The following is a 25,001-nucleotide window of genomic DNA, read 5'->3' on the forward strand; positions in this document are numbered from 1 at the left end:
ATTTGAAAAAAAACATGATGAACTAACGTCAGAAATGACATTTATGACACTGACAGTCAACATACTTTGCCTGTTATTATTTAAAAATTCAAAATATGTGCGGGTTTTGCTGTGGTGCATGCCGTGCATGTGGTGCTAAGGTGTTTACTGTTTTGTTCTTTGGTTTTGTTAGTACTGTTATTTTGTGCAAGTTTGCAACGTTACTTCTTTGAAGTTTTGTACTTCGAATCTGTGTTGAAAACAAAATATAAAATAATATATAAATTATCGAATACAATGATCAAACAAACAACGTATTCGTTTTAGTAATTGGGATAATTAAACTTTTTTTTGTTCGCTCATTGTATTTGATAATTTATAATAATAAATATTATTATATTTATTTGATAATTTATAATTAAATATTATTATAAGTATTTAATTGATAATTTTCAATAATAAATATTATTATATTTTAAATATAATAATATTTATTATTATAAATTATCAAATACAATGAGCGGACAAACAAAGCGTATTCGTTCCAGTAATTGGGATGAAGATGAAAAAGTAAGTTTTTACGAACATTCGCGTTAGACATCTGTAGTGCTAGCACGGCGACCAGCGGAAATGCGAAAGTATGGACAAACTGTGGAAATAAACCTAAGGTGCCGTTCCGATCTTTTTTCGTTCCGAAAAATTCAATTAAAATGCCGCTTTATGACACACTATAGTATATATGTCATAATGTAGGATATTATTTGAATTTTTAGAACTATAGTCTGTCATAAAGTGGCTTTTTAATTGAATTATTCGGAACTAAAAAAGATCGGAACGGCACCTTAAGTTTATCTCCACAGTTTGTGACTATAGTCTGTCATAAAGTGGCATTTTAATTGAATTTTTCGGAACGAAAAAAGCTCGGAACGGCACCTTAGGTTTTTTTCCACAGTTTGTCCATACTTTCGCATTTCCGCTGGTCGCCGTGCTAGCACTACTGGTACCTATTAAATGTCGGGTCGTGTTATTTTTTGTTCCTTCTTTCTTCTATTTTTTGTTTCTATACTTAATCTCTCCTTAAACTAGGTAGTCTGAAGGACTAACTTTTATTCCGAGAGTAGATTCGGATTAGTTTACTCCTTCCTTACTCCATGTTTATTAATACTGAATTTTATTACTCTTACCTTAAGCCTAGGAGTAAAGTTATTCTTGCTCTAGTCTGTGTTTATTAATAAGGCTGTTACTGATTAGCGATTACTCATTAAAAGTTCCATACTTACTATGAATGTAGACGCTATTGGTTATTCTTGTACAATATTTGATTATTTTTTGTCAAGCTACTGTTGTTTGTTCTAAACGTTTCAGAAGAGACGAATGTATGTTTTCAGGTAAGGAGCAAAATATTTAATTTGTGTTTATGGCTTTTCAAATATCATTTTTATTTCTGAATATCAGTGGTTGAAAAACATCACTTTTAAAATCACGCACGCGCGAGTGTGACATAATTTAATACTGTTACGGTGCATGGTATACGGGGGTGATACCGGTTCCTCCGCGTTGGTGTCCCTGGGCCCCTGGATGCGCCACTTCGCCCTTTACACGGAGTGAGGTACTCAGGGTGGCTGATCGCCGGTCTTTTCCAATCTTTCCCTCTTTTTATTAGTTATCTTGTCTTGCTTCTTATATTTTATATATGATCTATCTCTTCAACGTCTTTTCTCCTCTAATTTCATTATATTTATTCCTTCTATACATCAGTGTGTGTTTGTGTGCATATATCGGTGAGTGCTTGCGTGATGGATGGACCTGTGGGTCCCCAAACCAGGGTTCTGGTGCCCGGCTGTGGGTTGCGTGACGAGTGGGTGTCTACGTCGCAAGGGCACTGGGGCAGAACCACCCCTAATTGGTCAGGCCGGAATCAGCGGGTTGGCGGGTACCAACTCTGTTGGAGAATCCCGCACTCCTGGTTCACCATCAGGAGTCTGGCCCACGTATACGGGGGGTGCCGACACTGCATGTGGGGAGATGGCCGCTGCTGCGGCGAGGAGTGGGGAGGAAGGCGCGATGACGCGCGATGGTCCGGGGCCGGTACTCCTTACCGCACCGGCAACGGACAGGAATACGGAAAACGACGACTTACTTAGGCTTATCACACGGACTCCGACAGTACGTTTGGAAAGGATAGACGATTCGGATGGTTCTCTTAACACCATGAGAACAGCAGACAGCTCTCGCGCTTTATCACGCGATCGAGCAGGGAGAAACACGGCTGGAAAACGAAGGCTCTCGCTCTCGTTATCCGGCTCGGATGAAGGTGGGTCTGAGCGGTCCATCCGGTCGGACAACCGGCGCAAGAAGACCGCCAAAAGAGGACGTGGACGTCCCCCTACCACAGGGGATTACGTAGGCGTGGCTGCCATGAGGAAGCACTATTTAGAGCTGGAGTGTGAGGACCTGCAACTTCAAGCGGAAAAAGAGGTCGCTGCATGCGCAGGAGGCGCAAAAGGAGGCTATTTCCCAGGCGGAACGAGCGGCGATTGACAGACTCCCGGCGGCCACCAAGCTCAAGACCATTGGCGAGCAGGGCCTTGAGCTGATCAAGATGGTCCGCGCCAAAAGCGGCAATCTAAAGGGGACATTTACAAAGGCCTTGAGGGAAGGTGAGGCCAAGATCGAGGAATCGGTCAGCGGCCTTGCCTCTTTAAAAGAGGACACACTGAGACTCGAGGCCGAGAACATTCTCCTCAAAGAGGAATTAGCGAGATTGCGATAAGAGGTGAGTCGGGCCCAGAAGGCGCCATTAAGACCACCTCCTCCAGCAAATGCGGAGGACCCGGTACAACATGACGACTCCGTAATAACGGTCGCCAATCTGCGGGTCATTTTCGAGGAACTCTCTCGCTCGATAATGGAGCGAACCTCGAACATGATCAATGCACGCATTGAGGGCATGCAGGACCGGCTGCTTCCAGCCAAGAGGCTACGTCCTCCACTGGCAGCAGACGGCAAAAGCAAGGAAAAGGATACTCACCCGACAAAGGACTGGCCCGCCATCCCTCAGGCAGGGCCTTCTAGGACGGTGGCTTCTACTCCGGCGGCGACATCTGCACCAGCATCTGAAAAGAAAGCTAAGAAGAAGAAAAGAGCAGGAAAGGAGAAACCGGCAGATCAACAGCCGGCTCCTCCAGCGGCTGCAGTTCCTGGCCCCTCTGAGGGATGGAACACTGTGGTACGAAGGAAGGGGAAGAAGAAAGCGCTACCGAATGTGACAAACACGAACCCCACATACTCGGATGCGACAAGGGCACGGCCAAAAGAGACTGAAAAAATCTCCCAAAAGCCAAAACCAAAAAAGCGGACGAGACGACGGAGGCCCACAGCTCCCGCTACGGCTGCAGTTGTTATTACACTGCAGCATGATGCGGTCGAGCGGGGTGCCACCTATAGTGACGTCATCATGAAGGCCCGGCAAGAGATTAACTTGGCGGAGCTAGGATTGACGGAGGGCGTTCGTGTTAGGCGGGCGGCTACGGGGGCTCAAATTATGGAACTCCCACCCAGTGCGACCAGCGAAACGGCGGATCGTCTCGCCGATAAGATGAGGCTCGTTCTTGCTGGCGTTGCCCGGGTGGCCAGGCCTGTCAAGTGCACGGATATCCGCGTATCCGGCCTTGACGACTCGGTCACTCGTGAGGCTGTTTTGGCAGCGGTTGGAACGAAGACGGGTTGCTCCCTGGAACATATCAAGGGGGGCGACGTCCGACAGGGTCCTGGAGGAACGGGTACTATGTGGGTTAGGTGCCCCGTGGCTGCCGCCAACACCTTGATGGCTGCGGGTCGCTTACTCGTAGGTTGGAGCTCAGCACGAGTGCAGGCTATGGAACCGAAGGCCATGAAGTGCTTCCGCTGCCTGGAAATCGGTCACACCGGGCGGCAATGCACCTCGGAAGTGGACAGGAGTGGCTTATGCTTCCGATGTGGACAGGACGGGCACAAATCGTCGTCCTGCACGGCTAAACCCCACTGCGCAGTTTGTGCTGCAGCTGGGCGAAATGCCAACCACACAATAGGAGGAAAGGGGTGCGCTCCCCCGAAGAAGGGGCGCAACAGAACCAGACAAAATCCCTCTACGGCGGGTCGGCCACAAGACCGACATGGCGAAGACATAGTCATTCATAATGGATAGTAGACCCAAAGAAGTGCTCCAGGTGAATTTGAATCACTGCATTGGCGCCCAAGATCTGTTTTTTCAAGCGTTGGTGCAGTGGCAAATAGATATCGCCATAGTAGAGGAACCCTATCTGGTCCCGGCCCGCAACACCTGGGTTGGGGACTTGACGGAATCCGTCGCTATATCTGCCGTGGTATGACTATAATGCCGTTAACTACCAAAACCTACTTTTGAGTTATGAGCAAAAAACGCGGTAAAAATTTAAACCTATGTAACTCCTCAACGATAAAACCGATTTGAGATCGAAAAGCACCAGAACATACGTAAAAGAGATACTTATTATCTATTAATATGTGATCTTCTAGAATTTATTTATGAATAAAAAAAAACCCGTTTTTCGTTTTAGTTCATCATTTAATGTTTCTTTCTTTCATCTATAATTTCACTTAAATGCCGTTACGTATACCTTAACGGCATTTTAGTGTTTCTATTCCTAATAAAAACGTTGTCTATTAAAACACTACAAACATTTTCTCATATGTTTAGTTAAAACGTCGTTATAGTACATAACCCTGATTTAGCTTAATATCAAGTAACACAGAACTAACTTATGTTAGTCTTTAGTGCTGTTATTGGTATTTTACCGCATTTAAGTCTAGTAAACTACAAAATGTATATGAATAACTCCACTCATTGTTCCGCTAAAACGCCGTTACACTATTTACTTTTTACGTTAACGGCGTTATAGCGATACAAAGCGAAAAATATTGCATTGTGATATTTAACTATACGGAGTTAAAGTATTAAATAGGGATCTTATTTTGTAATAAATTAAAACCCAAGTTAGTAAATCACAATATTTATTATGTACTTTATTGAGCATCTTAGATAGCTCTATAGTATATCTGGGAGCACGGCAGTGCTCCAGCCAAGTTTTTTAGCAAAGGCACGGCCGTACCATACTTTTCTCGAAGCGGTTCGCGGCTTTTTCACATCCCATTTATCTTCGATGTTTACAAAGCTAGGATTTAGAATTTCGGTGACTAGGAGTAAGTATTAAAACTAGCTTAACCTCCAAATTACATAACATTTCGATAAATAGTTTAATAGTTACGGATGATCAAAGTAACTACATTTTGTCACTCACTGACTGATCATCAAAATTCTAAGGTACTTCTAGCAGACTTAGAACCTTGAAATTTGCCAACAAGGTAGGTCGTTATCCACAATGAAAGGAAAAATTATGAAACTGGCCAAGTGCGAGTCGGACTGGCGTACATAGGGTTCCGTACCGTAAATTTGTATGGGAGCCCCCCTTAAATCACAAGTTTATGTACTTTTTATTACTTATTATTAAAGTGAAAATACAATTAAGTATTTTCTGAAATTTTGAAAAACCTCACTTTTACCATTATGGATATAGGGCAAAAAATGGGCAAAAAAACGTGTTTGTTGTATGAGACCCCCCATTAATCATTTATTTTATTTTAGTTGGACTATTAGCTTTTATAGTGACAACAAAAGTACATAATTTGTAAAAAAAATTAAAATATCTAGCTATTGCGGTTCTCGAGATCTAGCCTCGTAACACACTGACGGACGACAGACAGACAGCGAAGTCTAGACTCATTAGGAATAGGCTCCCGTTTTCATCCTTTGGGCAAGGAAGCCTAAAAACTGAAAAAAGTATAATATAACTTTATTAAATAAAAGAAAATAATTTTATGTTTGTGGTTTTGCAAGAACATTAAAAATGAGTTTCGACATCATAATAATTATTTTACGTACAAAAGGAAAAATAGTGAACAAAGTTAACAATGAAACTATGATAATTAAATCCGATTAAATCTCAAATCAGAACTGTGAATTACGATGTACACTCCATACTCGCTCGATAGATGGTGTAGCACTCCCTTTATATCGCGGTATCGCTTGTTTGCTGAGTATAATTATTATGGTTTGAAAAAAATCCGGAATAGGTCGTAATACTCAATCGAAAGTAACATCGATGCACGAATAACCTCTTGATAGTTCAAAAGTTATCCTGAAAGTCTAGGCTATCGTCATAGAATTTGTACTTTGTAGAAGTACCTACCTGTTATTATCAATTAATTTTACGACCTAGAATATATACCTAGAGATAGAGAATGGGTGCTAAGCTAAGTACAGAAACGTTTTAACGTGACCTGAAAAGAAAAGAAACCTTAAAAAAAGAAATGAAATCCCACCAAAACATTAAATGTTAAAAGGAGCCAAGCAAAATATTGCATAGCCATGCAATATATCTATCGTAAAAAGTTTTCAGATCACATTCAAGCCAAGCCTTCAAATTAATTAATTTATAATTCATATTGTGTATGTATTTTGGTGTGCAATTAAGAGTTTTATTATTATTATTATTTTGTAATTTAAATCAACATTCAGTGAATTTATCAATAGTTTTCTTTATTTTATAATTATTATAGTGGCTTGGCAATGAGCACTAGAGAAATAATCAGCGACTGATTGGGTATTTATTGGGTACAATCGTCGACATGCGTCATTACATACGGTACTAAAAGACACTTTACGCTTGCCGTTTGTGTAAATATGAAGTTTTATATTTGTTTTTCTTGTGCTCGTTGCCGAGCCACTATAATAATTATAAAATAAAGAAAACTATTGATAAATTCACTTAATGTTGATTTAAATTACAAAATAAGTTGAAGGCTTGGCTTGAATGTGATCTGAAAACTTTTTACGATAGATATATTGCATGGCTATGCAATATTTTGCTTGGCTCCTTTTTACATTTAATGTTTTGGTGGGATTATACTTACAACTAATTTGTATGGACGTTTAGCTCTTTACTTAATACAAATATCACATTAATTGGGTGGGTAAGAGGCACGATAACATTTCTACATAATAATATTATAATTATTGCATGCTCTTAAGACGGCCGTTTTTAAGTCTTTGTGTCTCAAATAAAAACAACGCAACTAAATAAAATAAAACTTAATGAAACTACAAAATACAAATCAAGTCAAATGCTATTTTTAACATAAAATTATATTTTTAACCGACTTCAAAAAAAGGAGATTATCAATTCGACGTGTACATGTATGTAATATTTCCAGAACTGTTGTATAATATTATATCAATCTATGACAGCTTCTGAACAAATGTGCCAAATTTCAAAAGTGTATGTATGTATATGTATGTATGTTTTTATATTTGTGCACGCATATCTCCGGAACCACAAGTCCGATTTTAGTGATTCTTTTTTTATTGTAGTAGGTATTGTTCAACTTAGTTTATTATTATTATTAGGAATACTGCAAGTTTGTTTTTTGAGATAGGGAATTTTAATTCTTAATTACGTAAGCGCATTCGGTAAGCGCCTGCGACGCACTCAATACTCCTGACCCCTGACCGCAAAACTAGGATGTCACCGGGCGAGATTATTTAACGGCATTATAGCGTATTATTGTGAGATAGCGACATTTAAATCTAATATTTAATTTAAAATATGTTTTATTTCACTTTATAAATGCCGTTACTGGCTCGTAGCGTTCATTGAGTAAAAATATAAATGTACTAAATGCTAAGCTATAATGCCGTTAAGACTCGTTAGTCACATTTAAGTCTAATTTTTTCACTTTACGGCATTATTGTTTAGCAAACATAAAGTCCTGCATTAAAAAAGAGTAACAATAAAATAGTTAAAGTACTTTAATCACTTTACAGTGGACAAAATACCGTATAACGGCAATCTAGTGAAACAATCACAAGAAAAAAGTATAATAAAAATACAAGTTAATGAACATTAGCGGCTATATTGACTCCCATTATGACTTAACGTCATTTAAGCGTATTACATGCACAAAAAAGGGTAATATAACGGCATTTTCATAATTATTATTTCCGAAACTATTCAACTTATCAGAAAACCGCTTATATAGGTCGATAGAGAATTTTTTTCTTATTCATGTACAGTCAAAACCTGAAAATCGACCAAATGTCACTTAACGGCATTTTTGTTATACCACGGCAGATATACTGCAGTGACACCGGCCCCCCGCTCGTGGTGCGGGAGAGAGGCCGAAGATTCGTGGCGGCGGATCGGGGGGAGTATACGATCTTCGGAGTATACTTCTCTCCGAACAAAACGCTGGGCGAATTTGAGGCATTTCTGGATGAGTTGCTGGCGGCAGTCTTAAGAGCGGCCCCGAGACCTGCTCTGGTCGCCGGTGACTTCAATGCCAAGAACCAGGCATGGGGCTCTCCTGTGACCAACGCCCGGGGAGATGCCGTGCTGGAATGGAGCGTTCAGGCCGGCCTGTCGCTTTTAAACCGCGGGGCTGCGCCAACATGCGTTCGACCGCAGGGGAGCTCCATCGTTGATCTTTCCTTCGCTAGCCCCGCGGTCGGACGACTGGTCCAGAACTGGAGGGTGGAGGAGGAAGTCGAGACATTGTCGGACCACTTATATATTCGATTCTGTGTCTCCTCCCCAAACCATACCCGGATGGTTCCAAGATCACTAGAAAGTGCATCAGAATTCCCACGATGGTCACTGACCAAATTGGACCCGGAAGCACTGAGCGAGGCTATTGAGGTGGAGGCCTGGACGCCAAGACCAACGCTTCCTGCTAATGTAAACGCGGAGGCACTCTGGTTCCGAGAGGATATGACCCGGATATGCGATGCTGCCATGCCCCGCGTTCGTGGTCCTCCTGCAAGAAAGCAGGTCTATTGGTGGACGGACACGATTGCGGAGCTCAGGCACCAGTGCATAAGGGCACGCCGACCTTACCAGAGACAAAGGCGTAGAAGGACGCGCAATGAGTCATTGGAGAGGCGACTCAGATCTGAGTACAGTGCAGCCAAGAGTGCCCTCCATCTGGCTATAAAGCAGGCAAAGGAGGCGGCACGAGAGGAAATGCTGGCGGAACTTGATCGGGACCCATGGGGTCGCCCATATAGAATAGTGCGCAATAAGATCGGCCGCGGCCCGCCAGCTTTGGAGACGCTACCTCCCGAGCAACTTCCAACAATCCTGTCCGCGCTTTTCCCGACTGTTACGGGGGCGGATTCACCGACTAACAACGAGACGGCGCCGCTAGGAGAAATCCCGCCTGTCTCAGAGGGTGAGCTGGATGCGGCAATCCTAAGGCTGAGAGGTAAGAAGACAGCGCCCGGCCCGGACGGAATTCCCGGACGGGTTTGGGTGAAGGCTTTGGGACCACTAAAAGAGAGGCTGCGAGAACTGTTCAGCGCGTGCCTCACCCAGTCGGAGTTTCCTCAACCCTGGAAAGAGGGAAAGCTAGTCCTCCTCAGAAAGGACGGTCGCCCGGCGGATTCACCCTCGGCTTATAGGCCGATAGTGTTGCTAGACGAGGCTGGAAAGCTCCTCGAGAGAGTGATCGCGTCTAGGATAATTAAACACCTTGAGCAGGAAGGCCCGAATTTATCCGCAGCACAATTCGGCTTCCGCGCACAACGCTCGACCATAGACGCGATCATGGAGGTCAAGGAGTTCTGCGAGGAACGAACGGCGAACGGCGCAGTTGTATTGGCGGTATCATTTGACATCGCCAATGCTTTTAACACCTTGCCATTTGAGGCAATTGAGGATGGTCTTCGTTACCATAGGCTGCCTCTTTATCTGCGCCGTACCGTAGCAGGATACCTGAGACGAAGAACCATAGTAGTCGTCGGACGCAGCGGACGGGTCATAAGGATCGTCTCGTGGTGCGGCGTTCCGCAGGGGTCAGTTCTTGGCCCACTCCTGTGGGACATCGGGTATGACCGCGTTCTACGGGCGGCACTTCTCCGCGGTAAAAAAAAAAAAACGGTACATGGTATACGGACACGTGGTGCAATCTAGCGACAAACCAGCGAAACTTACCGAGGGAGCACAGGCAACATAAATCCCCTACTCAGTACTGGATGGCAGGAGGTGCGCAAGTACATACTCGAACCTTCTAGAAAGGTCCAATGTTTGTTTACGTGTTTACAGTTTATTTGTTTGCGTGTTTACGTGTTTTAATTTAGACCTTATGACTGAGTCCATAAGGTCTAAATTAAATTTGCAAAAAATTCAACTTACTGCACTTATCGTAAGGACGGCAGTTTTACTGTGGTACATGCTCGAGCCTCCGAGAAAGTTCCCACGGTTGTTTACTTGTTTACGTGAATCGGGAACTTTCTGGAATTCGTCTCGCCATATAAAAAGCCGCAGGCAGGCCCGGCGAGTCAGTTCAGTTCGAGCGATCTTCGAGGCGACAACAAGTGATCAATAGTGAGTGAACCAGGGAAACCTGCGACTTGGCTACGACCTAGGACAGTGATAGTGCTTAGTGATTGGACCTAGTGATTTGTGTTTGGACTTAGTGCTAAGTGTTGTGACCTAGTGTTTAGTGCAGTGTTAATAAAGTCTTCAAGAGAGTCACCAGGTCTTTCTCTCCAAATCCTCGAACCCTAGCACGTAACAATACATTTGGACTGGACTTGGAAAACAATATTAAAATAACATTTCAGTACGTGTGAAAATGTGTAATGTAATGGAAAAATCACACTTGTTACAAGAGTAACAAAAAATTGGCAATATTCCATAACGTTTACTAGAATTTTACTACAAAAACTTAACAAGTTACATACGTAGACATAGAGTATAAAAATAAATCTGTTGTTAGCAATGAGAGCCAAAGTCTACACAAAAAAAATTAAAATCATTCTTGACTAGATTTTATAATTTATTGCTTGAAAAGCTTCTCGTAGCTATAATACCTCGTGCTTGAGTTTGACAAACACGAGATTGCTTGCCAAGTTGTAGCGTGTACGAGCGCCATTTCAATTATTTCCATTACTCATTGAATGTTCTTAATTTAGTTATCCTTCTTAATTATTATTATTATTTTATGAAATAAGGGGCCAAACGAGCAAACGGGTCACCTGATGGAAAGCAACTACCGTCGCCCATGGACACTCGCAACATCAGAAGAGCTGCAGGTGCGTTGCCGGCCTTTTAAGAGGGAATACGCTCTCTTCTTGAAGGTTTGCAGGTCGTATAGGTCCGGAAATACTGCTGGTGACAGTTCGTTCCAGTTATACAGTGCGCGGCAGAAAGTTACGCAAGAAACGCACGGTGGAAGACTGCCACTCATCAAGGAGATGAGGATGGTATATTTTTAGCGTGGAACGATGGCGAAAAGTTGCAGGAGGTATGATTACGAACAATTCCTCAGAGCACTCCCCGTGATACAACCGATAGAGGATGCAGAGTGAAGCTACATCTCGGCGTAATTCCAAGGGGTCCAAGCTGTTTGAAACACTATGGCAGTCAACAATTCGAGCGGCCCTTCGTTTAAAATTACTTACTAATTATGTTTTCATGTGCTATAATAAAGGTATCTAAGGCTATATTACGCGCCTCCGTGGTCCAGTGGTTTAGAGTGAAGCGTGGCTCTTGACTCGAAGGTCGTGGGTTCGATTCCCGCGTTGGAAACATATTATTTCCAAGTTTGGTTAGGACAATGCAGGCTAATTGAATGTGTGTCTGACTGTCTGTCCGTCTGTCTGTTACCTCTTCACGCTCAAACCGCTGAACCGATTTTGCTGGACTTTGGTATATACTTTGAGTCCCAGAAAAGGACATAGGATACTTTTATCCCGGAAAATATACGCTTCCCACGCGACAAACGGGGTTGCGGGCATCAACTAATTAATAATATCGCATCGGACTTGTGGGACCGCGACCACTGAGTGACAGAACATTACTCAATTTCTTTGACCACGTGGTTGTTGCCACGATATTTCTAATAAGGTGCTCCCTTACCCGGGACCGGGAGCATTCGCTAGTAATGTAACGTTACAGAGTCGAGCATTACACCAGTGGGGGAGGAAAGCCGAGCATTACAATGCGCACCTTGTAATGACTGAGGTAATGACACTAATGGGTACTAATGACTAATGATACAGTGTGTAATATTATGTTGATTCACCTTGTGTCTTGACTCTTGTAAGTTGTAACATCAACTAGCTATGGAATGCTCATAATAATAGATCATATTTTTGTAATGTAATGCTCGAAAACGAATCTATAATGTTACATCACACGTGAATGCTCCCGATGAGGGCGCACTTTTATAATTTATATCTATGACTCAGTTTGTAGACTATGTGAGTTCATTCGAATGCGTTTGCTCAGCTGTGTAGTGTATAACATGCAAAATGTCTACATTCCATTATGTTTGATCATAATTATTGTGTTTGTCGATGATAAAAATGTCTATAACTTTTTGGGGATTTTCCATTATTGAAGTTTGAGCAATGGAAAATTCCCTAAAAATAGAGCTCGTTATCGGCACACGTTATGTCGGGCCTCGGTCCGCAGATAACAAGGTGTAACCAGGCGCAGTCCGAAGGGGGGGGGGGGGGGGGGGGGGGGGGGTCACAGGGGACATGACCCCCCCAAAATCTAAGGTAAAATTGAAAATAAAATAAAACCCAGAACTGTCCGAGGGCGCAGATAAAAAAATAGTGTAGTGACTACTGAGTGACCCCCCCCCCCCCAAAATTTCAGGCTGCCACCGCGCCTGGGTGTAACAGTACTAACTAAGTGATAATACTTTGTGTGTATGTGTCCCCTTACCACTATATTATAGAGTTCGCTGTGAAAGTAGCAACTAGCAGCGATAAAAGAGCAAATTTAAATTTAACTGCGGAACAACTCTTGAAGAAATACCTCATTTAATAGCAATTTTCTTAGAATTTTCCAGAATATAAAATAAATACTGCCAAAAATCTAAAATAATGAATGAAATTAAACACAAAATTGTTAAACATTCTTATGTAAGCAATTATAAATATTGTCATGAGAAACCACCTCCAAAAATATATTTATTGCGGTTGAAATCGCTTAATATACAATAATTAAATAACGTCTTAATATAAAGTAAATTAATTCTATCTAAAAGAATAAACATTAATGAGTAATTACTAGTTAAGTAGTAATTAGAACCTTAATAATAATTATTAATTAACAAAACAAAAATAACGGGATTAACTAGATAGAGAGATTTGTTTATCGCGCGGGAACCGTAAATTAAAATTATTCTGGGAATCTCCATACCAAATAACAGCAAAATCGGTTCAGCGGGTAAAGTGTGAAGAAGTAACAGACAGATAGACAGACAGACAGACAGATAGACAGACACACTTTAACATTTAAAGTATTGATATTCAGGATGTATTAAGGGGAGTCCACACCGCCTTTCTCCATACAAACGCTGTCCCCTGTTTCCTCCCTGGATAATGCCGGTAGAATTATGATTTTTTTCCTGAATATCTATGGCCACAATTAGCATGTCCCTATGTTTTCCTTTTCTTCATTATTTTATTATTAAAAAGATAAGAACGTCCAAAAACCCAAAAAATGGCAAGATTTTCCTCTGTGTTCAAACACCCAGAAAACAAAACTGGCTAAAATATATTAAAAAAAAATAAAACATAGGAACACAGCTCAAGCCTTGCTTTAATTCTTAATGAAAAAAGTACTTAAATCGGTTAAGTTTTGGAGAAGGAATCAGCGGACAACGAATCGAAGATTTTCTGTTCTTTTATTAGAACTTTTGTCGTGTTGTCTCTATCGCGCTCTGCGGTGGGAGACTTGAGATTGATGAGACAGCAATACATTTTCAAATACCTATTTTCAATTTCTCTCGCTCCTGGTGTATCCTCGAATTTTACATTCTCCTCTTTAAAGTCGGTAATAAGGCCTAGTTAAATGGTTATATTACAATGTAGTACTCGTAGTGTTGGTGAAAATAGCATTAAAACAATAATAATTAATTGTTAAATGTCCATTATTAGTAGTAAGTAATTCAAATTCAAATTCGAATTCAAATTCTTTATTAAGCATACAATAATATACAATAGTATAAAAGCTAGGTAGCGTACATCACGTCGTCTAATCCCATGCTAAGTAAAAACTTGCGTTATGGCAATCAGACAACGGCGTATATCGCCGAACAATTTTATCCTAATATATATTATTATTTACGCATTCACACACACAATCACACTACACTTCATCACGTTAAAATTCTTTCGGCGACGTGATGCGCGCTTCGTTCGGGAGCCTCCCCCGGAAGCTCCGGTAATCTACACCGGCGGGCCAGAACTCCTCCACCTCGAAGATGGATAAAACTTGAGTCGGTACTCTCACCACAAAGGAACTGAAATTCCCTTTTTTTCCACAAAGGAAGGAAATTAATACTACTTGCAGTGCACAGTTAAATTTGATCTAGTCGTTTTTATTAACAGCGATTTTTTCCTTAAAATCGGATGTGTTTGAATGTACAATTAGCTACTGTAGTTTGCTCTACTTATTAGAAAGAATCATGTGGCTGAGTTCTGAGATGATAATAACCTGTAGCTATAATTAATTCTCAAAATATTGTGTGTAGGTACTACGTATCACTATTCACTAAAACGCCGCCCGCGCCGCACTCAGAGACATTTAATTATGATTAAAATTCAATTTAATGAAGAGTTTGACATATTATATTATAACTAGCTGTCCCGGCAAACGTTTCTTTGCCATAAAAAGTATTTCACCCGTATTATTTTATTGAAGTGACTAAATGAGTATGTCACCATGGCAACGTCCATCGCTAGCCCGTCACAAAAACAATGGTCGCCGTCAGTCTCGAGTTGTAATAATTTACTATTATTTATTCAACAAATGCACTTATCAATATAAAAAGTACCCAGTAGCCGATTCTCAGACCCACTGAATAATATGCATATAAAATTTGGTTAAAATCACAAAACCTTTTCCTGAAAGTATCCCTACTCCCTAGTCGATCCAAATTTCATCAAAATCCGTTTACCGACTAGCGTGAGAGCAGAACCAGACATACAAATTGGAGATAGAGATACAATTTTGAGTTTAAATATTATAATGGATTTTCTCATAAAATACAACTTAGTTTTTTTGCCGTTCCAAAGACTTAGCATAAACGTGGTTTCCGTTTTTGTGTTCTGCGCAATTTACATAACTAAAGATGCCTTACAATACAACACAACATTGTTACAGTAGAACCATTTTTAGTTAATTTTACATTGTAAGTGGTAGAGCCAGGTAAAACTGATAGGTAGGAATTTGGACTACATAATTAGAATGGCAGCTTGCTTTTATATAATATATTCTAGAAATTTAAGGGTAATAGCAGAAGCGTCTCTACGCTTCTACTATTACCCTTAAATTTCTAGATTGGGGCACCGCCAAGGCTCTCTAGCCTTGGCGGTGCCCCGTATAAAAACTTTCCTGGAAGCCCCTAGGTAGTAAGAGTAAAAATTTCTCACAACAAAAAAGGCATTATTTTGAACTCAGGCTTTACGCTGGAAAAAATAAGATGATTTGCCATCTCTGAATTGTGTAGTGGTTCCCGTAAAGAAAAACATTATGGTGGTCACGTCTCTCAGCCACTGGGATACGACTAGAAAGAAGATCTGTCAATAAAAAAAATATTTAAAGTTTTTTTTATTAATATTTTCCTGCGCTGTATGCATGTTGGAGTTCCCATGGCCCTGGGACGGGGGCCCTGTTTATTTGATACGGCATATACGGCGGTAGGTACGGCCCCGCTACACAGTAACTGTATATGATGCGACGTCGCATAGCATCGCTGATGTTCCGCACGCGAGGCAGCCCCAACAACATTCTGAAAGTGCTCAGCGCCAAGCTGGACAGCTCCCTTCTGGGGTACTGGATCCATACACATGTGCATGTGCCCGGAGCGCCAGGAGGTGGCAAATACTTAAACTAATTATTTTTTTGATACTAATTACTAACATAGTTTTTTTAGGTTTATTATTTACTAGAACAAAATATGAGTTCAAACGCATGTAATAAACGTATTTTTTATATCCATAATCCACGGACCACGGTCCACCCCATCAATACACTCCATAACTTGGTTAATGTTTATTGTTTTAACCGACTTCCAAATTATTACAAGAAATGAGGATGATTGAAATTGTAATAATTATCATAATGCCATGGATAATGAAACCTCATTTATAATTGAAGGAAAACGAGTACAATAATAACAGGTGTAACCTACTTTACATTGAAAGGTTCTATCTACAAAATACTGATACTTGTTAATAATATTATATTGTAGTGTAGTAATTATAATTGTTCTAAATTATCGCATATTATAATTATAATATGCGCGTTTAATTATAGTTAAGGCCCTGTATTCCCAGAAACGGACGATTTTCAAGATTCGGCTGGTACGCTTTCAGTCACACCCTTTGCGCCTACTATTTTATAGTTTTTTGATCGTCGTTTTTTTATACATCAATTAAATCGAGTAAAAAAACTAAACGCCCTAGATATATTCTTTGTCTTTAATTCAGTGCAAAAAGTATCTGAAAATTCCAAATAATTTGGACATAGTATGGCAATTTCGTTAAAAGAAGAGGTAACTTTGGGATTTTTTTCTATCGAGTGAAGTTCATGATGTTGTGTAATGGAATATAAATTCCACTGTGTTAGATCCTTAACTAACACATATATTTTTTTCTGAATTTAAATTACTATATTTTTGTGTCTACTGTCACTTTTAAATCTTGAAAATCGTCCGTTTCTGGGAATACAGGCCCTTAAATACTTTTAGCACAAGACCGTTTCTCCTGCAAATTATTGTTCCTTTCTTTAAAGGTTGCCTGGAAGAGATTGCTATTTAGTAATAAGCGTGGCCTTTGTGCACTCTCATCATATATTATTATTAACGAGCTTTTGCCCGCGGCTTCGCTCGCGTTAAGAAGTATTATAAATGATCTTTAACTGGGTCCGGCTCTGTGGTCGTCGATAATGTGATTATTGCATATTAATATTATGATTGAAAGTTGAGAATATTGTGTTCTCAGTCCACCTGCAGGCTGAATATTTTAACAATTAGATGTTATTCAAGAATAAGTGTGATTCTGTTATCGTATTTATCATTGCATATTTTATTTAGTATTAAAAATTTTAATCGCTGAAAAACCAGTTGCATTCCGCGGTGGGAGTCAGGAATCAGGATATGAAGGTGTCAAAATACCTATCAGTTGAGCTAGCTCACGAATAGTACACTGATTTAACTGTTCTATATTATTCCGTTTTAATAGTCATATATTATTTTATAATATATCTAATATATAAAATTCTCCTGTCATGGTGTGCGTGGTTGAACCCTTCTGAAACGGCTCGACCGATTTTCGTGAATCTTAGCGAGCATATCGGCTAGGGTTGAGAATCGGACAACATCCACTCTTTATATTATTGGTAAGTAATAGTAAATTGTTACAACTCGAGACTGACGGCGACCATTGTTTGTGTGACGAGATAGCAATCATGGACTTTGCCATGGTGGCATAGGTACTTATTTAGTCACTTCAATAAAATAATAATATGGGCGAAATACTTAATATGGCAAAACAACATTTGCCGGGACAGCTAGTTATATTATAATAATATATATTATAGACGTTAAGGCTTAAATATTTACCTATTTGTTGTGGATTTAATACACCCATTGCACTATTAACAATCAAACGTAAACAAAAAAAGGGGCGCCTAACGCTGAAGAATTATCGCCTAGAACACTTGTTAAAGCGTGGTAAGTCTAGTAGTGATAAAGCATACGCTTGGTTTGGTTTTCCTTTTTTATATTTTTTGTCAAAAACAAAATATTAGCACATCTGATAGTCTGTACGTCAAGACTTAAGGCTCTTAATCCGTAAATTCGAAAAATCTTTCGATGGATTAGTGAGTTAATAGGAACCAAGAAGTAGGCTTTTAAATCTATTTTTGCTAGATATCCACTTTTGGGTATTGGCTTTAAAGCCGTACGGTAATTTTCCAAATTAATATGTAATTTCAAAATAAACTTACGAAGTGGTTTCAAATTTAAAATAATTCAGAAATAGTTTAAAATATAATACAATATTTTCCGCCGCTTTGTTTGGGGGAAAGAAAAGCTTTGAAATAAGGTAACCTTCGGTGGGGGTACACGAAGATATAGTTTTCATATTCTAATAATTTATTGATGCCATGATGTATAATATATTAAGCTAGTGGTCCCCAATCTGTTTTTGTTTTTGGAACGAAGTTCCCTAATTATTATTTTTTTCTCATGCGGGCCGCAAACATAAAAGGTTTTGGTGTCGCGGGCCGCAACAAATATTTTTAAGTTTAAAAATAACGTTTTTCAAAATTAACGATTTACAAGTGAAAGACTTTCACGTTGACTTTGATTTTGCCGGTGGGCGTGAATTTCAAAATGGTTTAACATCACGCGGGCTACAAATAAAATCCCGGCGCCGCGGCCCGCATGCAGCCCGCGGGCTGCGGGTTGGAGATAGTTGTATTAAGCCCACAATAATCATAATAGTAACATCTGTAAAACATATATATAAAAATATCTGTCAGCACTACTGCTGCGGTGTTGAGCGTTTAGTCGACTCAACGCTCTTCGAACTCGAAGGTTCTGTAGCGGTACAGTACTAGCGGCGCCAGCCGACGGTTACCAGCTCTCCCCCCCCCCCCCTTCGGGTAGCGGGAAAAGGGTTTGCCAGAGCCCAAAAGATACCCGATTGATGGGATGTTCTAGTATGTCTCTGAGAACAAATACTGGAATTATCCAGCGAAACCATAATAATCTCGGTCTGATATTGAGACAAGACTTATCGAGTCTGAGTGTTATAGGTTTCCGTTACGAAGTCATACGAAGTTGTCTTGTCTGATAATATATTATCATATAAGTCTGATAATAATTAAATAATTAATATCCAGATAAGTCAGATACTGTTGATAAGTCTGATAATATCGAGACTTTGTCAGGTGAAATCTATTTAATGATAATATTAATAATCGATCGAAATTGAATCCATCTGCAACACTTATTCTCAGGAATATTTTATAAGCAGTAGCTTATCTTAATTGTTTTTGGGGTCATTTAAAAACCATAATCTGTCGAATCCAACGAGGGTTCACCTAATGTCAGTAGGAGCCCTGGATCTATCCGGATCTGGTTCGGTTCTATCGGTGTCGGTACTCCGAATCCACTGGTTTAGGGGTGGGAAAGCTTCGGGTTCATTCATAACCTGATCGACCCGTATATCTTTTAGTTTTATTTCCCCGATTGATTGCTTAGTGACCTCAAAAAAATAAATATTGGGGTAGCTTAATTGCTTGTTATAATCGACTTATTTGTCGATAAAATATGTTACAAAAAATATTGAGGGTAGTAACTATCACGTTACGTAGATATTAAGTAAGTTTCGTTATACACTCGCGGTGTATCCCGAGTTCCAACATTGGTGCAAAACTTATTTAATAATAATAATTATATACCGGCAGACATAATAAATTATAATCGTAGTTCTATATTTAGAACAAAAGGATCGCGCGGGACGCGCATTGTTTGTTAATTTATGAGACTCGCAGTCAATCTAGTTATTAGCTCAAAATAGCTGTTCTCTATAAAACGGCAAAGATATGTAGTTCTATTTATAAAACTAAGAGCGCGAGAAAACGCGCGGTAGTTGCTAATTTTTATTTTTAAACATTGTCGGAGACTCGTAGTCAATCCATACATTATGTTGATCTAAAAATATCAATATATTTTAAATTTAAATAGTAATTAACTCTCAGTTAACCCTCGTAAATCAGCCAACATATTATACTTCTATTTTTAGATAAAACATCGTCAGAGACCCGCAGTCAATTCCGATGCATAAGGATTGTGCTTAGAGACTCGCGGTCAATCCACACATTATGGCGGTTTATAAAACAACTCGCTGTTAATCCCCAAACCGGCCAACGCATAGTTCTATTTATAGAACAGATAAAACATCGTCAGAGACTCGCAGTCAATTCCAATGCATATAAATTGTGTTTAGAGACCCGCAGTCAATCCACACATTATGGCAGTTTATAAAATAACTAAATATAATTAAACACTTGCAGTAATTTACTTGCAGTTATTTACCCCAATCGGGCAAACATATAGTTCTGTTTATAGAATAGGTAAAACATCGTCAGAGATCCGCAATCAATTCCGATGCATATAGAATATAGATTGTGTAAAAGAACTCGCGGTCCAAACACACTGTACTTATTGAGTCACAGTTGCAGTACATACCGGTTAATAAAATGATTGCAGAAATCACCTGCAGCTATTTCCCCCCATCCAGAAAACATATAGTTCTAGTATAATTCTATTTATAGAACAGATAAAGCATACATAATATTATAGATTGTGATAAAGACTCGCAGTCCAAACACATTGTACGTTTAATTGACTCGCGGTCGTAGTACAAGCCGGCTAGTATTGAATATAATTGGCTCGTCTAGGCCTCGGTAGTGCCTGCCGTTTATTTAAGTATTTAATAGTACTTACATATATTTTCTTGTTACATGATAAAATAACACTGACTTTAGTTACTTACAACACTGACTCAATCATCTTAATAATAATAACCAATTTTCTTCTGAGCGCTGTCCTTTAGCATGGTTACTTAGTAAACGTGTTCGCGTTGCCTCGCGTTAACAAAGAATGAGGCACGCTGGAACGCCATGTGATCGGGCGAGCGTGTAATTTTTCAACTTACCTACATAAATCTTTAAAAAAACGCGTATGCCAAGCAGATATACAAAGGTACTACTGGTTAATTATATATCGAAGAATGAAGCGAAGAAATATAATTATAATATACAAACTTTCATCCCCTATTTTAACCCTTTGGGGTTGGAATTTATCAAAATCCGTTCTTAGCGGATGCCTACGTCATATTCATCATATTATTATCAAATATTTTGCCGCGCTTTAGTGTAAAATTAAGGTTTTTAGATTTAGGGTTGAGTATGTAAGGTTAGAAACTTGGCTCTACATGAGATCTCACTACTTTTTGACACGACGAACTATAATATTATGTTCTCATCTTGGCAACATTTTTACATTAAAATGTTTTTGGTGGGATATATATAGATTAAGATTATTATGTATGTGTTTTTATTTTATGTGTGTGATTTGTAACTGTGATGTGCACGTAATATATTCAATTCAATTCATTTCATTTCATGTATGTCACCGTTTTCGTACCAACAACATTGACATGCCGAAATTCGTTTGACGCGCAGGAAAACATTTTTCCGGAGCAAAAACTGTCTTATGTCCTTTTCTGACACTCAAAATATTATGTCCCAAATTCTATTCAAGGGTTTAATTGTAAAGAAGAGAGACAAGAAAAAAAATGTCATGCAGCATTTATTCTTGTAGACACGCGATGTAGAGAGATCCCTTGAACTACCAGATCGATTTTGATGAAATTTGGCACGGTTATAGGGTGAGTATGTATGTACTGAATATACGAAAAAGTACGTGAGCTTTTTATCGCATCAAAATGTAAGGGTCATCTTCATTTTGCGCATGCCAAGACGGGCATTTTGTCTGTTAACAGAAATGTAGAGACAGAAGACCGAAAGCCCAATTCTCATCCTTCGAACCTTGATCACATTTCAGTTTCTTATGCTCACCTGCACGCTTTTTGGTGCCTTTACAAACAATATTTTTAAGAGTGTCATAAGATGATGAACATATAGCTATGAGAATTTAACTACATATTATATTAAATAACATGTCAGTTGTCACATCTTCTGAGTCCTGCAGGACCTTATAGTTACTTATAGGAGGCATTTTCTACAAGTTTCTCAGAAATATATAGTTCAAGTATACTGTATAGTCAACAGGTATAACTAATCAGCTGTAGTATATTTCCACCGTGTGTATAATTACTAATTAGGCCAGCTACTGGCCCAAGCGTCACGTACGCACTGGCGCGCGTGCGGCCTCGCAAGCGTCAACTAGATCAATTAAAAAATTATCAATATTTTTTAATCCTTGTGTCTTTATTAAAAAAAGGTCGAAAAATTCATGAATGTTTTTATTGTATAATATAACGAATAACGATATTTCATTTCAGTATAGAGTTTGCCCTACACCGAGTTCTGAATGATTTTAATAAACATGTTTGCGTAATGTGGAAACGTGAGCCAAAAACTTTTTATCCCTTTTGACGAAAAATGAGGAAACGTAGGTGAATGAAATTTTGCACAGTTATAGTTTATATGGTGAAGGAGTGCATCGAGCTAATATTATTTTGAAATTATGCTTTTATCATACATTTTTTAACAAATAAAACATTACACACACTACAACACACACACTAGGAAAATGACAGATCTTTGAGTGACAAGCCTATACATATGAATTATACTCTTTTATTTAATGGTTGAAGTCTGTTGACAACAGTCAACAAGGTGACAAATTGAAAATGGATTATAGTTTTTTTTTATTGAGATACTATTAGACAATGCTTACACGGCCAGTCTGAGATCAGCTGAGTCCTAGAGACAAGAGTTGAAAATAATTTGATTAAGTCAATATTTTTTTACAAAATATAGTCCTAATGTCGTTGAACTAAGGTCGAATTTCGACCATTGGGCGATCTCTAGTTAGAAATAACTAGAAGTTGCACTAAAATTTCAAGAAAGTATACAAAAGGCAAGAGCACCCAAAAATATTATTAAATACTAAAAGGAAAAATATAACGTAACTGAAATTAAAATTGTACATAATTACTAAATTTTTTTATATGTATGTATACTTAGATAGATTATTGTCCTTATCTTTGATTAACCATTTCTGGCAAAAAAAGATTAAAGAAATCATAACTTGATGTTGCCCGCAAATTCGTTGTATTAAAAATTTGATTACAATAAACCATTATTTCCAGCACAAAAACTATCCTATGTTTTGGGACTCAAGTCTCAACGTCCAATACCAAATTTCATCCAAATCTGTCAGAAAGATCCACGGTCACATAATAATATTTTATAACTACATAGATGACGCCCGCAACTCCGTTGCGCCAAAATTCGTTTATCGCACGGGAACCGTACATTTGTCCGGGATAAAAAGTATCCTTTGTCCTTTCCCGGGACTCAAAGTATTTCCATACCATATTTCAGCAAAATCGGTTCAGCGGTATGGGCGTGAAGACTGAAAAGGTAACAGACAGACTTTCGGATTTATAATATTAGTGTGATATTAGTATGGATAATAAATATTACAATAATACACAATTACAATAACAATAATATTACATAAGAGTGAATCCTTTCAGCGAAAGTGCTAGGGGTGGAGGCCATTGACCGCAGGGTCATTGCCCGATCAGCTGGCGACCTACTTCGCGAAGGTTGGCGCTAATCGATAGTATTATGACGCGTTTATACTCCTCCTTTTTATTAGAATTCGCTTTCAATATTCGCTTCTAAAATTTTTGATTTTATGTTTTAAATAACGAATCAAGAGGTCGAAAAATTCATGAATGTTTTTATTGTATAATATAACGAATAACGATATTTCATTTCAGTATAGAGTTTGCCGTACACCGAGTTCTGAATGATTTAGAAGAATCTTGCACGTCGCGGCTCGCAAAAACCGCACATTTTTTCTTCATAACAACTATCCTAGGTAAATAAATATGACAACAAAAAGATGACAAAATTCACGGAGGATGTCACTACTTACGTAGTAGTAACATTCTCCGCTCAAGTCTAGACCTTCTCAAAGGAATCCTTCCATATTAAAGATTGAAATAAATTCAGATATCCTTTGAATGGATCTCTGAATTTAGTTCACTCTTTATTATTATTGTTTATTTTAATTTTTAAACTCTTATTTTCACTAGTAAGTATTGTATTTATGATAATTTAACTTCGCTTGGCTCACTTTGGCGGGGGCACTCCCGTGCCCCCAGATCTCTATCTGAATTCGGGTAACAGATAGATATATATATAACACGTTCCATAATGCTTCTAAATTCTAATCTATAAATTATAATTTTATGAATTATCGTCTTTATCTTAAGAGAGAAGATATCATAAGTACCTACAATTACTAGTGATGGCGTGATTATCACGACCATATTTTTAAACAAAAAGTAAAATTAGTGATACGCGAAAAAAAATGTGATAACTTTTATCTTAGCTTCAAATTCCAACACGTGAGTTTTTGTTACTGTTTTTATTATTATCAAAGAAATTGATTTCGTGGACAGATGGCGGACCAATGTCCACCATCTGTGTCCATGAAAAAAAACTTCGTCCCTTTAAAAAAACTTGTCATTTTCTTTATAAACCGCGATTGACAATGAAGTGTCAGATGTTCATATCCTGCATTTCATTCCAGTCCGCCGTGCCGTCCGCCGGCTAATGCAGGATTGTGAATGGTATCGCAGGCCGCCTGCATGGCGGCCTGCGATACCATTCACTATCCTGCACATATAAGCCGGCGGCCTGCCGTGAATGGGCCCTTTTAGGGCGATATCGTATTTTGCATACTCGATGTGAACTGAATATGAAGCATTAAGAGGATACACCAGGGGCTAGAGAAATGAAAAAAAAGTACGTGTAATATCTATAGCTGTCTCCCTTACCTCAAGCCTATACCGTAGAACGCGATAGAGACAACTGCAGAAAATCCAGAAAATCAACGATTCGTTGTCCCCTGATTCCTTCTCCAAAACTTAACCGATTTAAGTACTTTTTTCATTAAAGATTAAAAAAAGGCTTGAGCTGTGTTCCTATGTTTTGCCTTTTTTTGTATAATCTAGCCAAATCTGTTTTCTGGACGTTTGAACACAGCGGAAAATCTGGCCATTTTTTTAGGTTTTTGAACGTTCATATCTTATTTAATAATTAAATTATGAAAAAAAAGAAAACATAGGGACATTGTATTAGTGGCCG

General features: G+C 39.0%; 1 protein-coding gene across 1 annotated transcript; it reads left to right on the forward strand.

Annotated features, from left to right (window-relative positions):
- Window positions 1–1,779: 1,779 nt before the first annotated feature.
- Window positions 1,780–24,468, forward strand: LOC121731220. The gene is made up of 5 exons (XM_042120575.1): window positions 1,780–2,067; window positions 2,447–2,639; window positions 2,799–4,009; window positions 8,187–9,758; window positions 24,445–24,468. Exons 1-5 carry the CDS (start codon window positions 1,780–1,782, stop codon window positions 24,466–24,468), a joined length of 3,288 nt encoding a protein of 1,095 aa, XP_041976509.1.
- The last annotated feature ends 533 nt before the right edge of the window (window positions 24,469–25,001 follow it).

Source organism: Aricia agestis, chromosome 10 (assembly GCF_905147365.1).
Source record: "Aricia agestis chromosome 10, ilAriAges1.1, whole genome shotgun sequence".
NCBI classification, from domain to species: domain Eukaryota; kingdom Metazoa; phylum Arthropoda; class Insecta; order Lepidoptera; family Lycaenidae; genus Aricia; species Aricia agestis.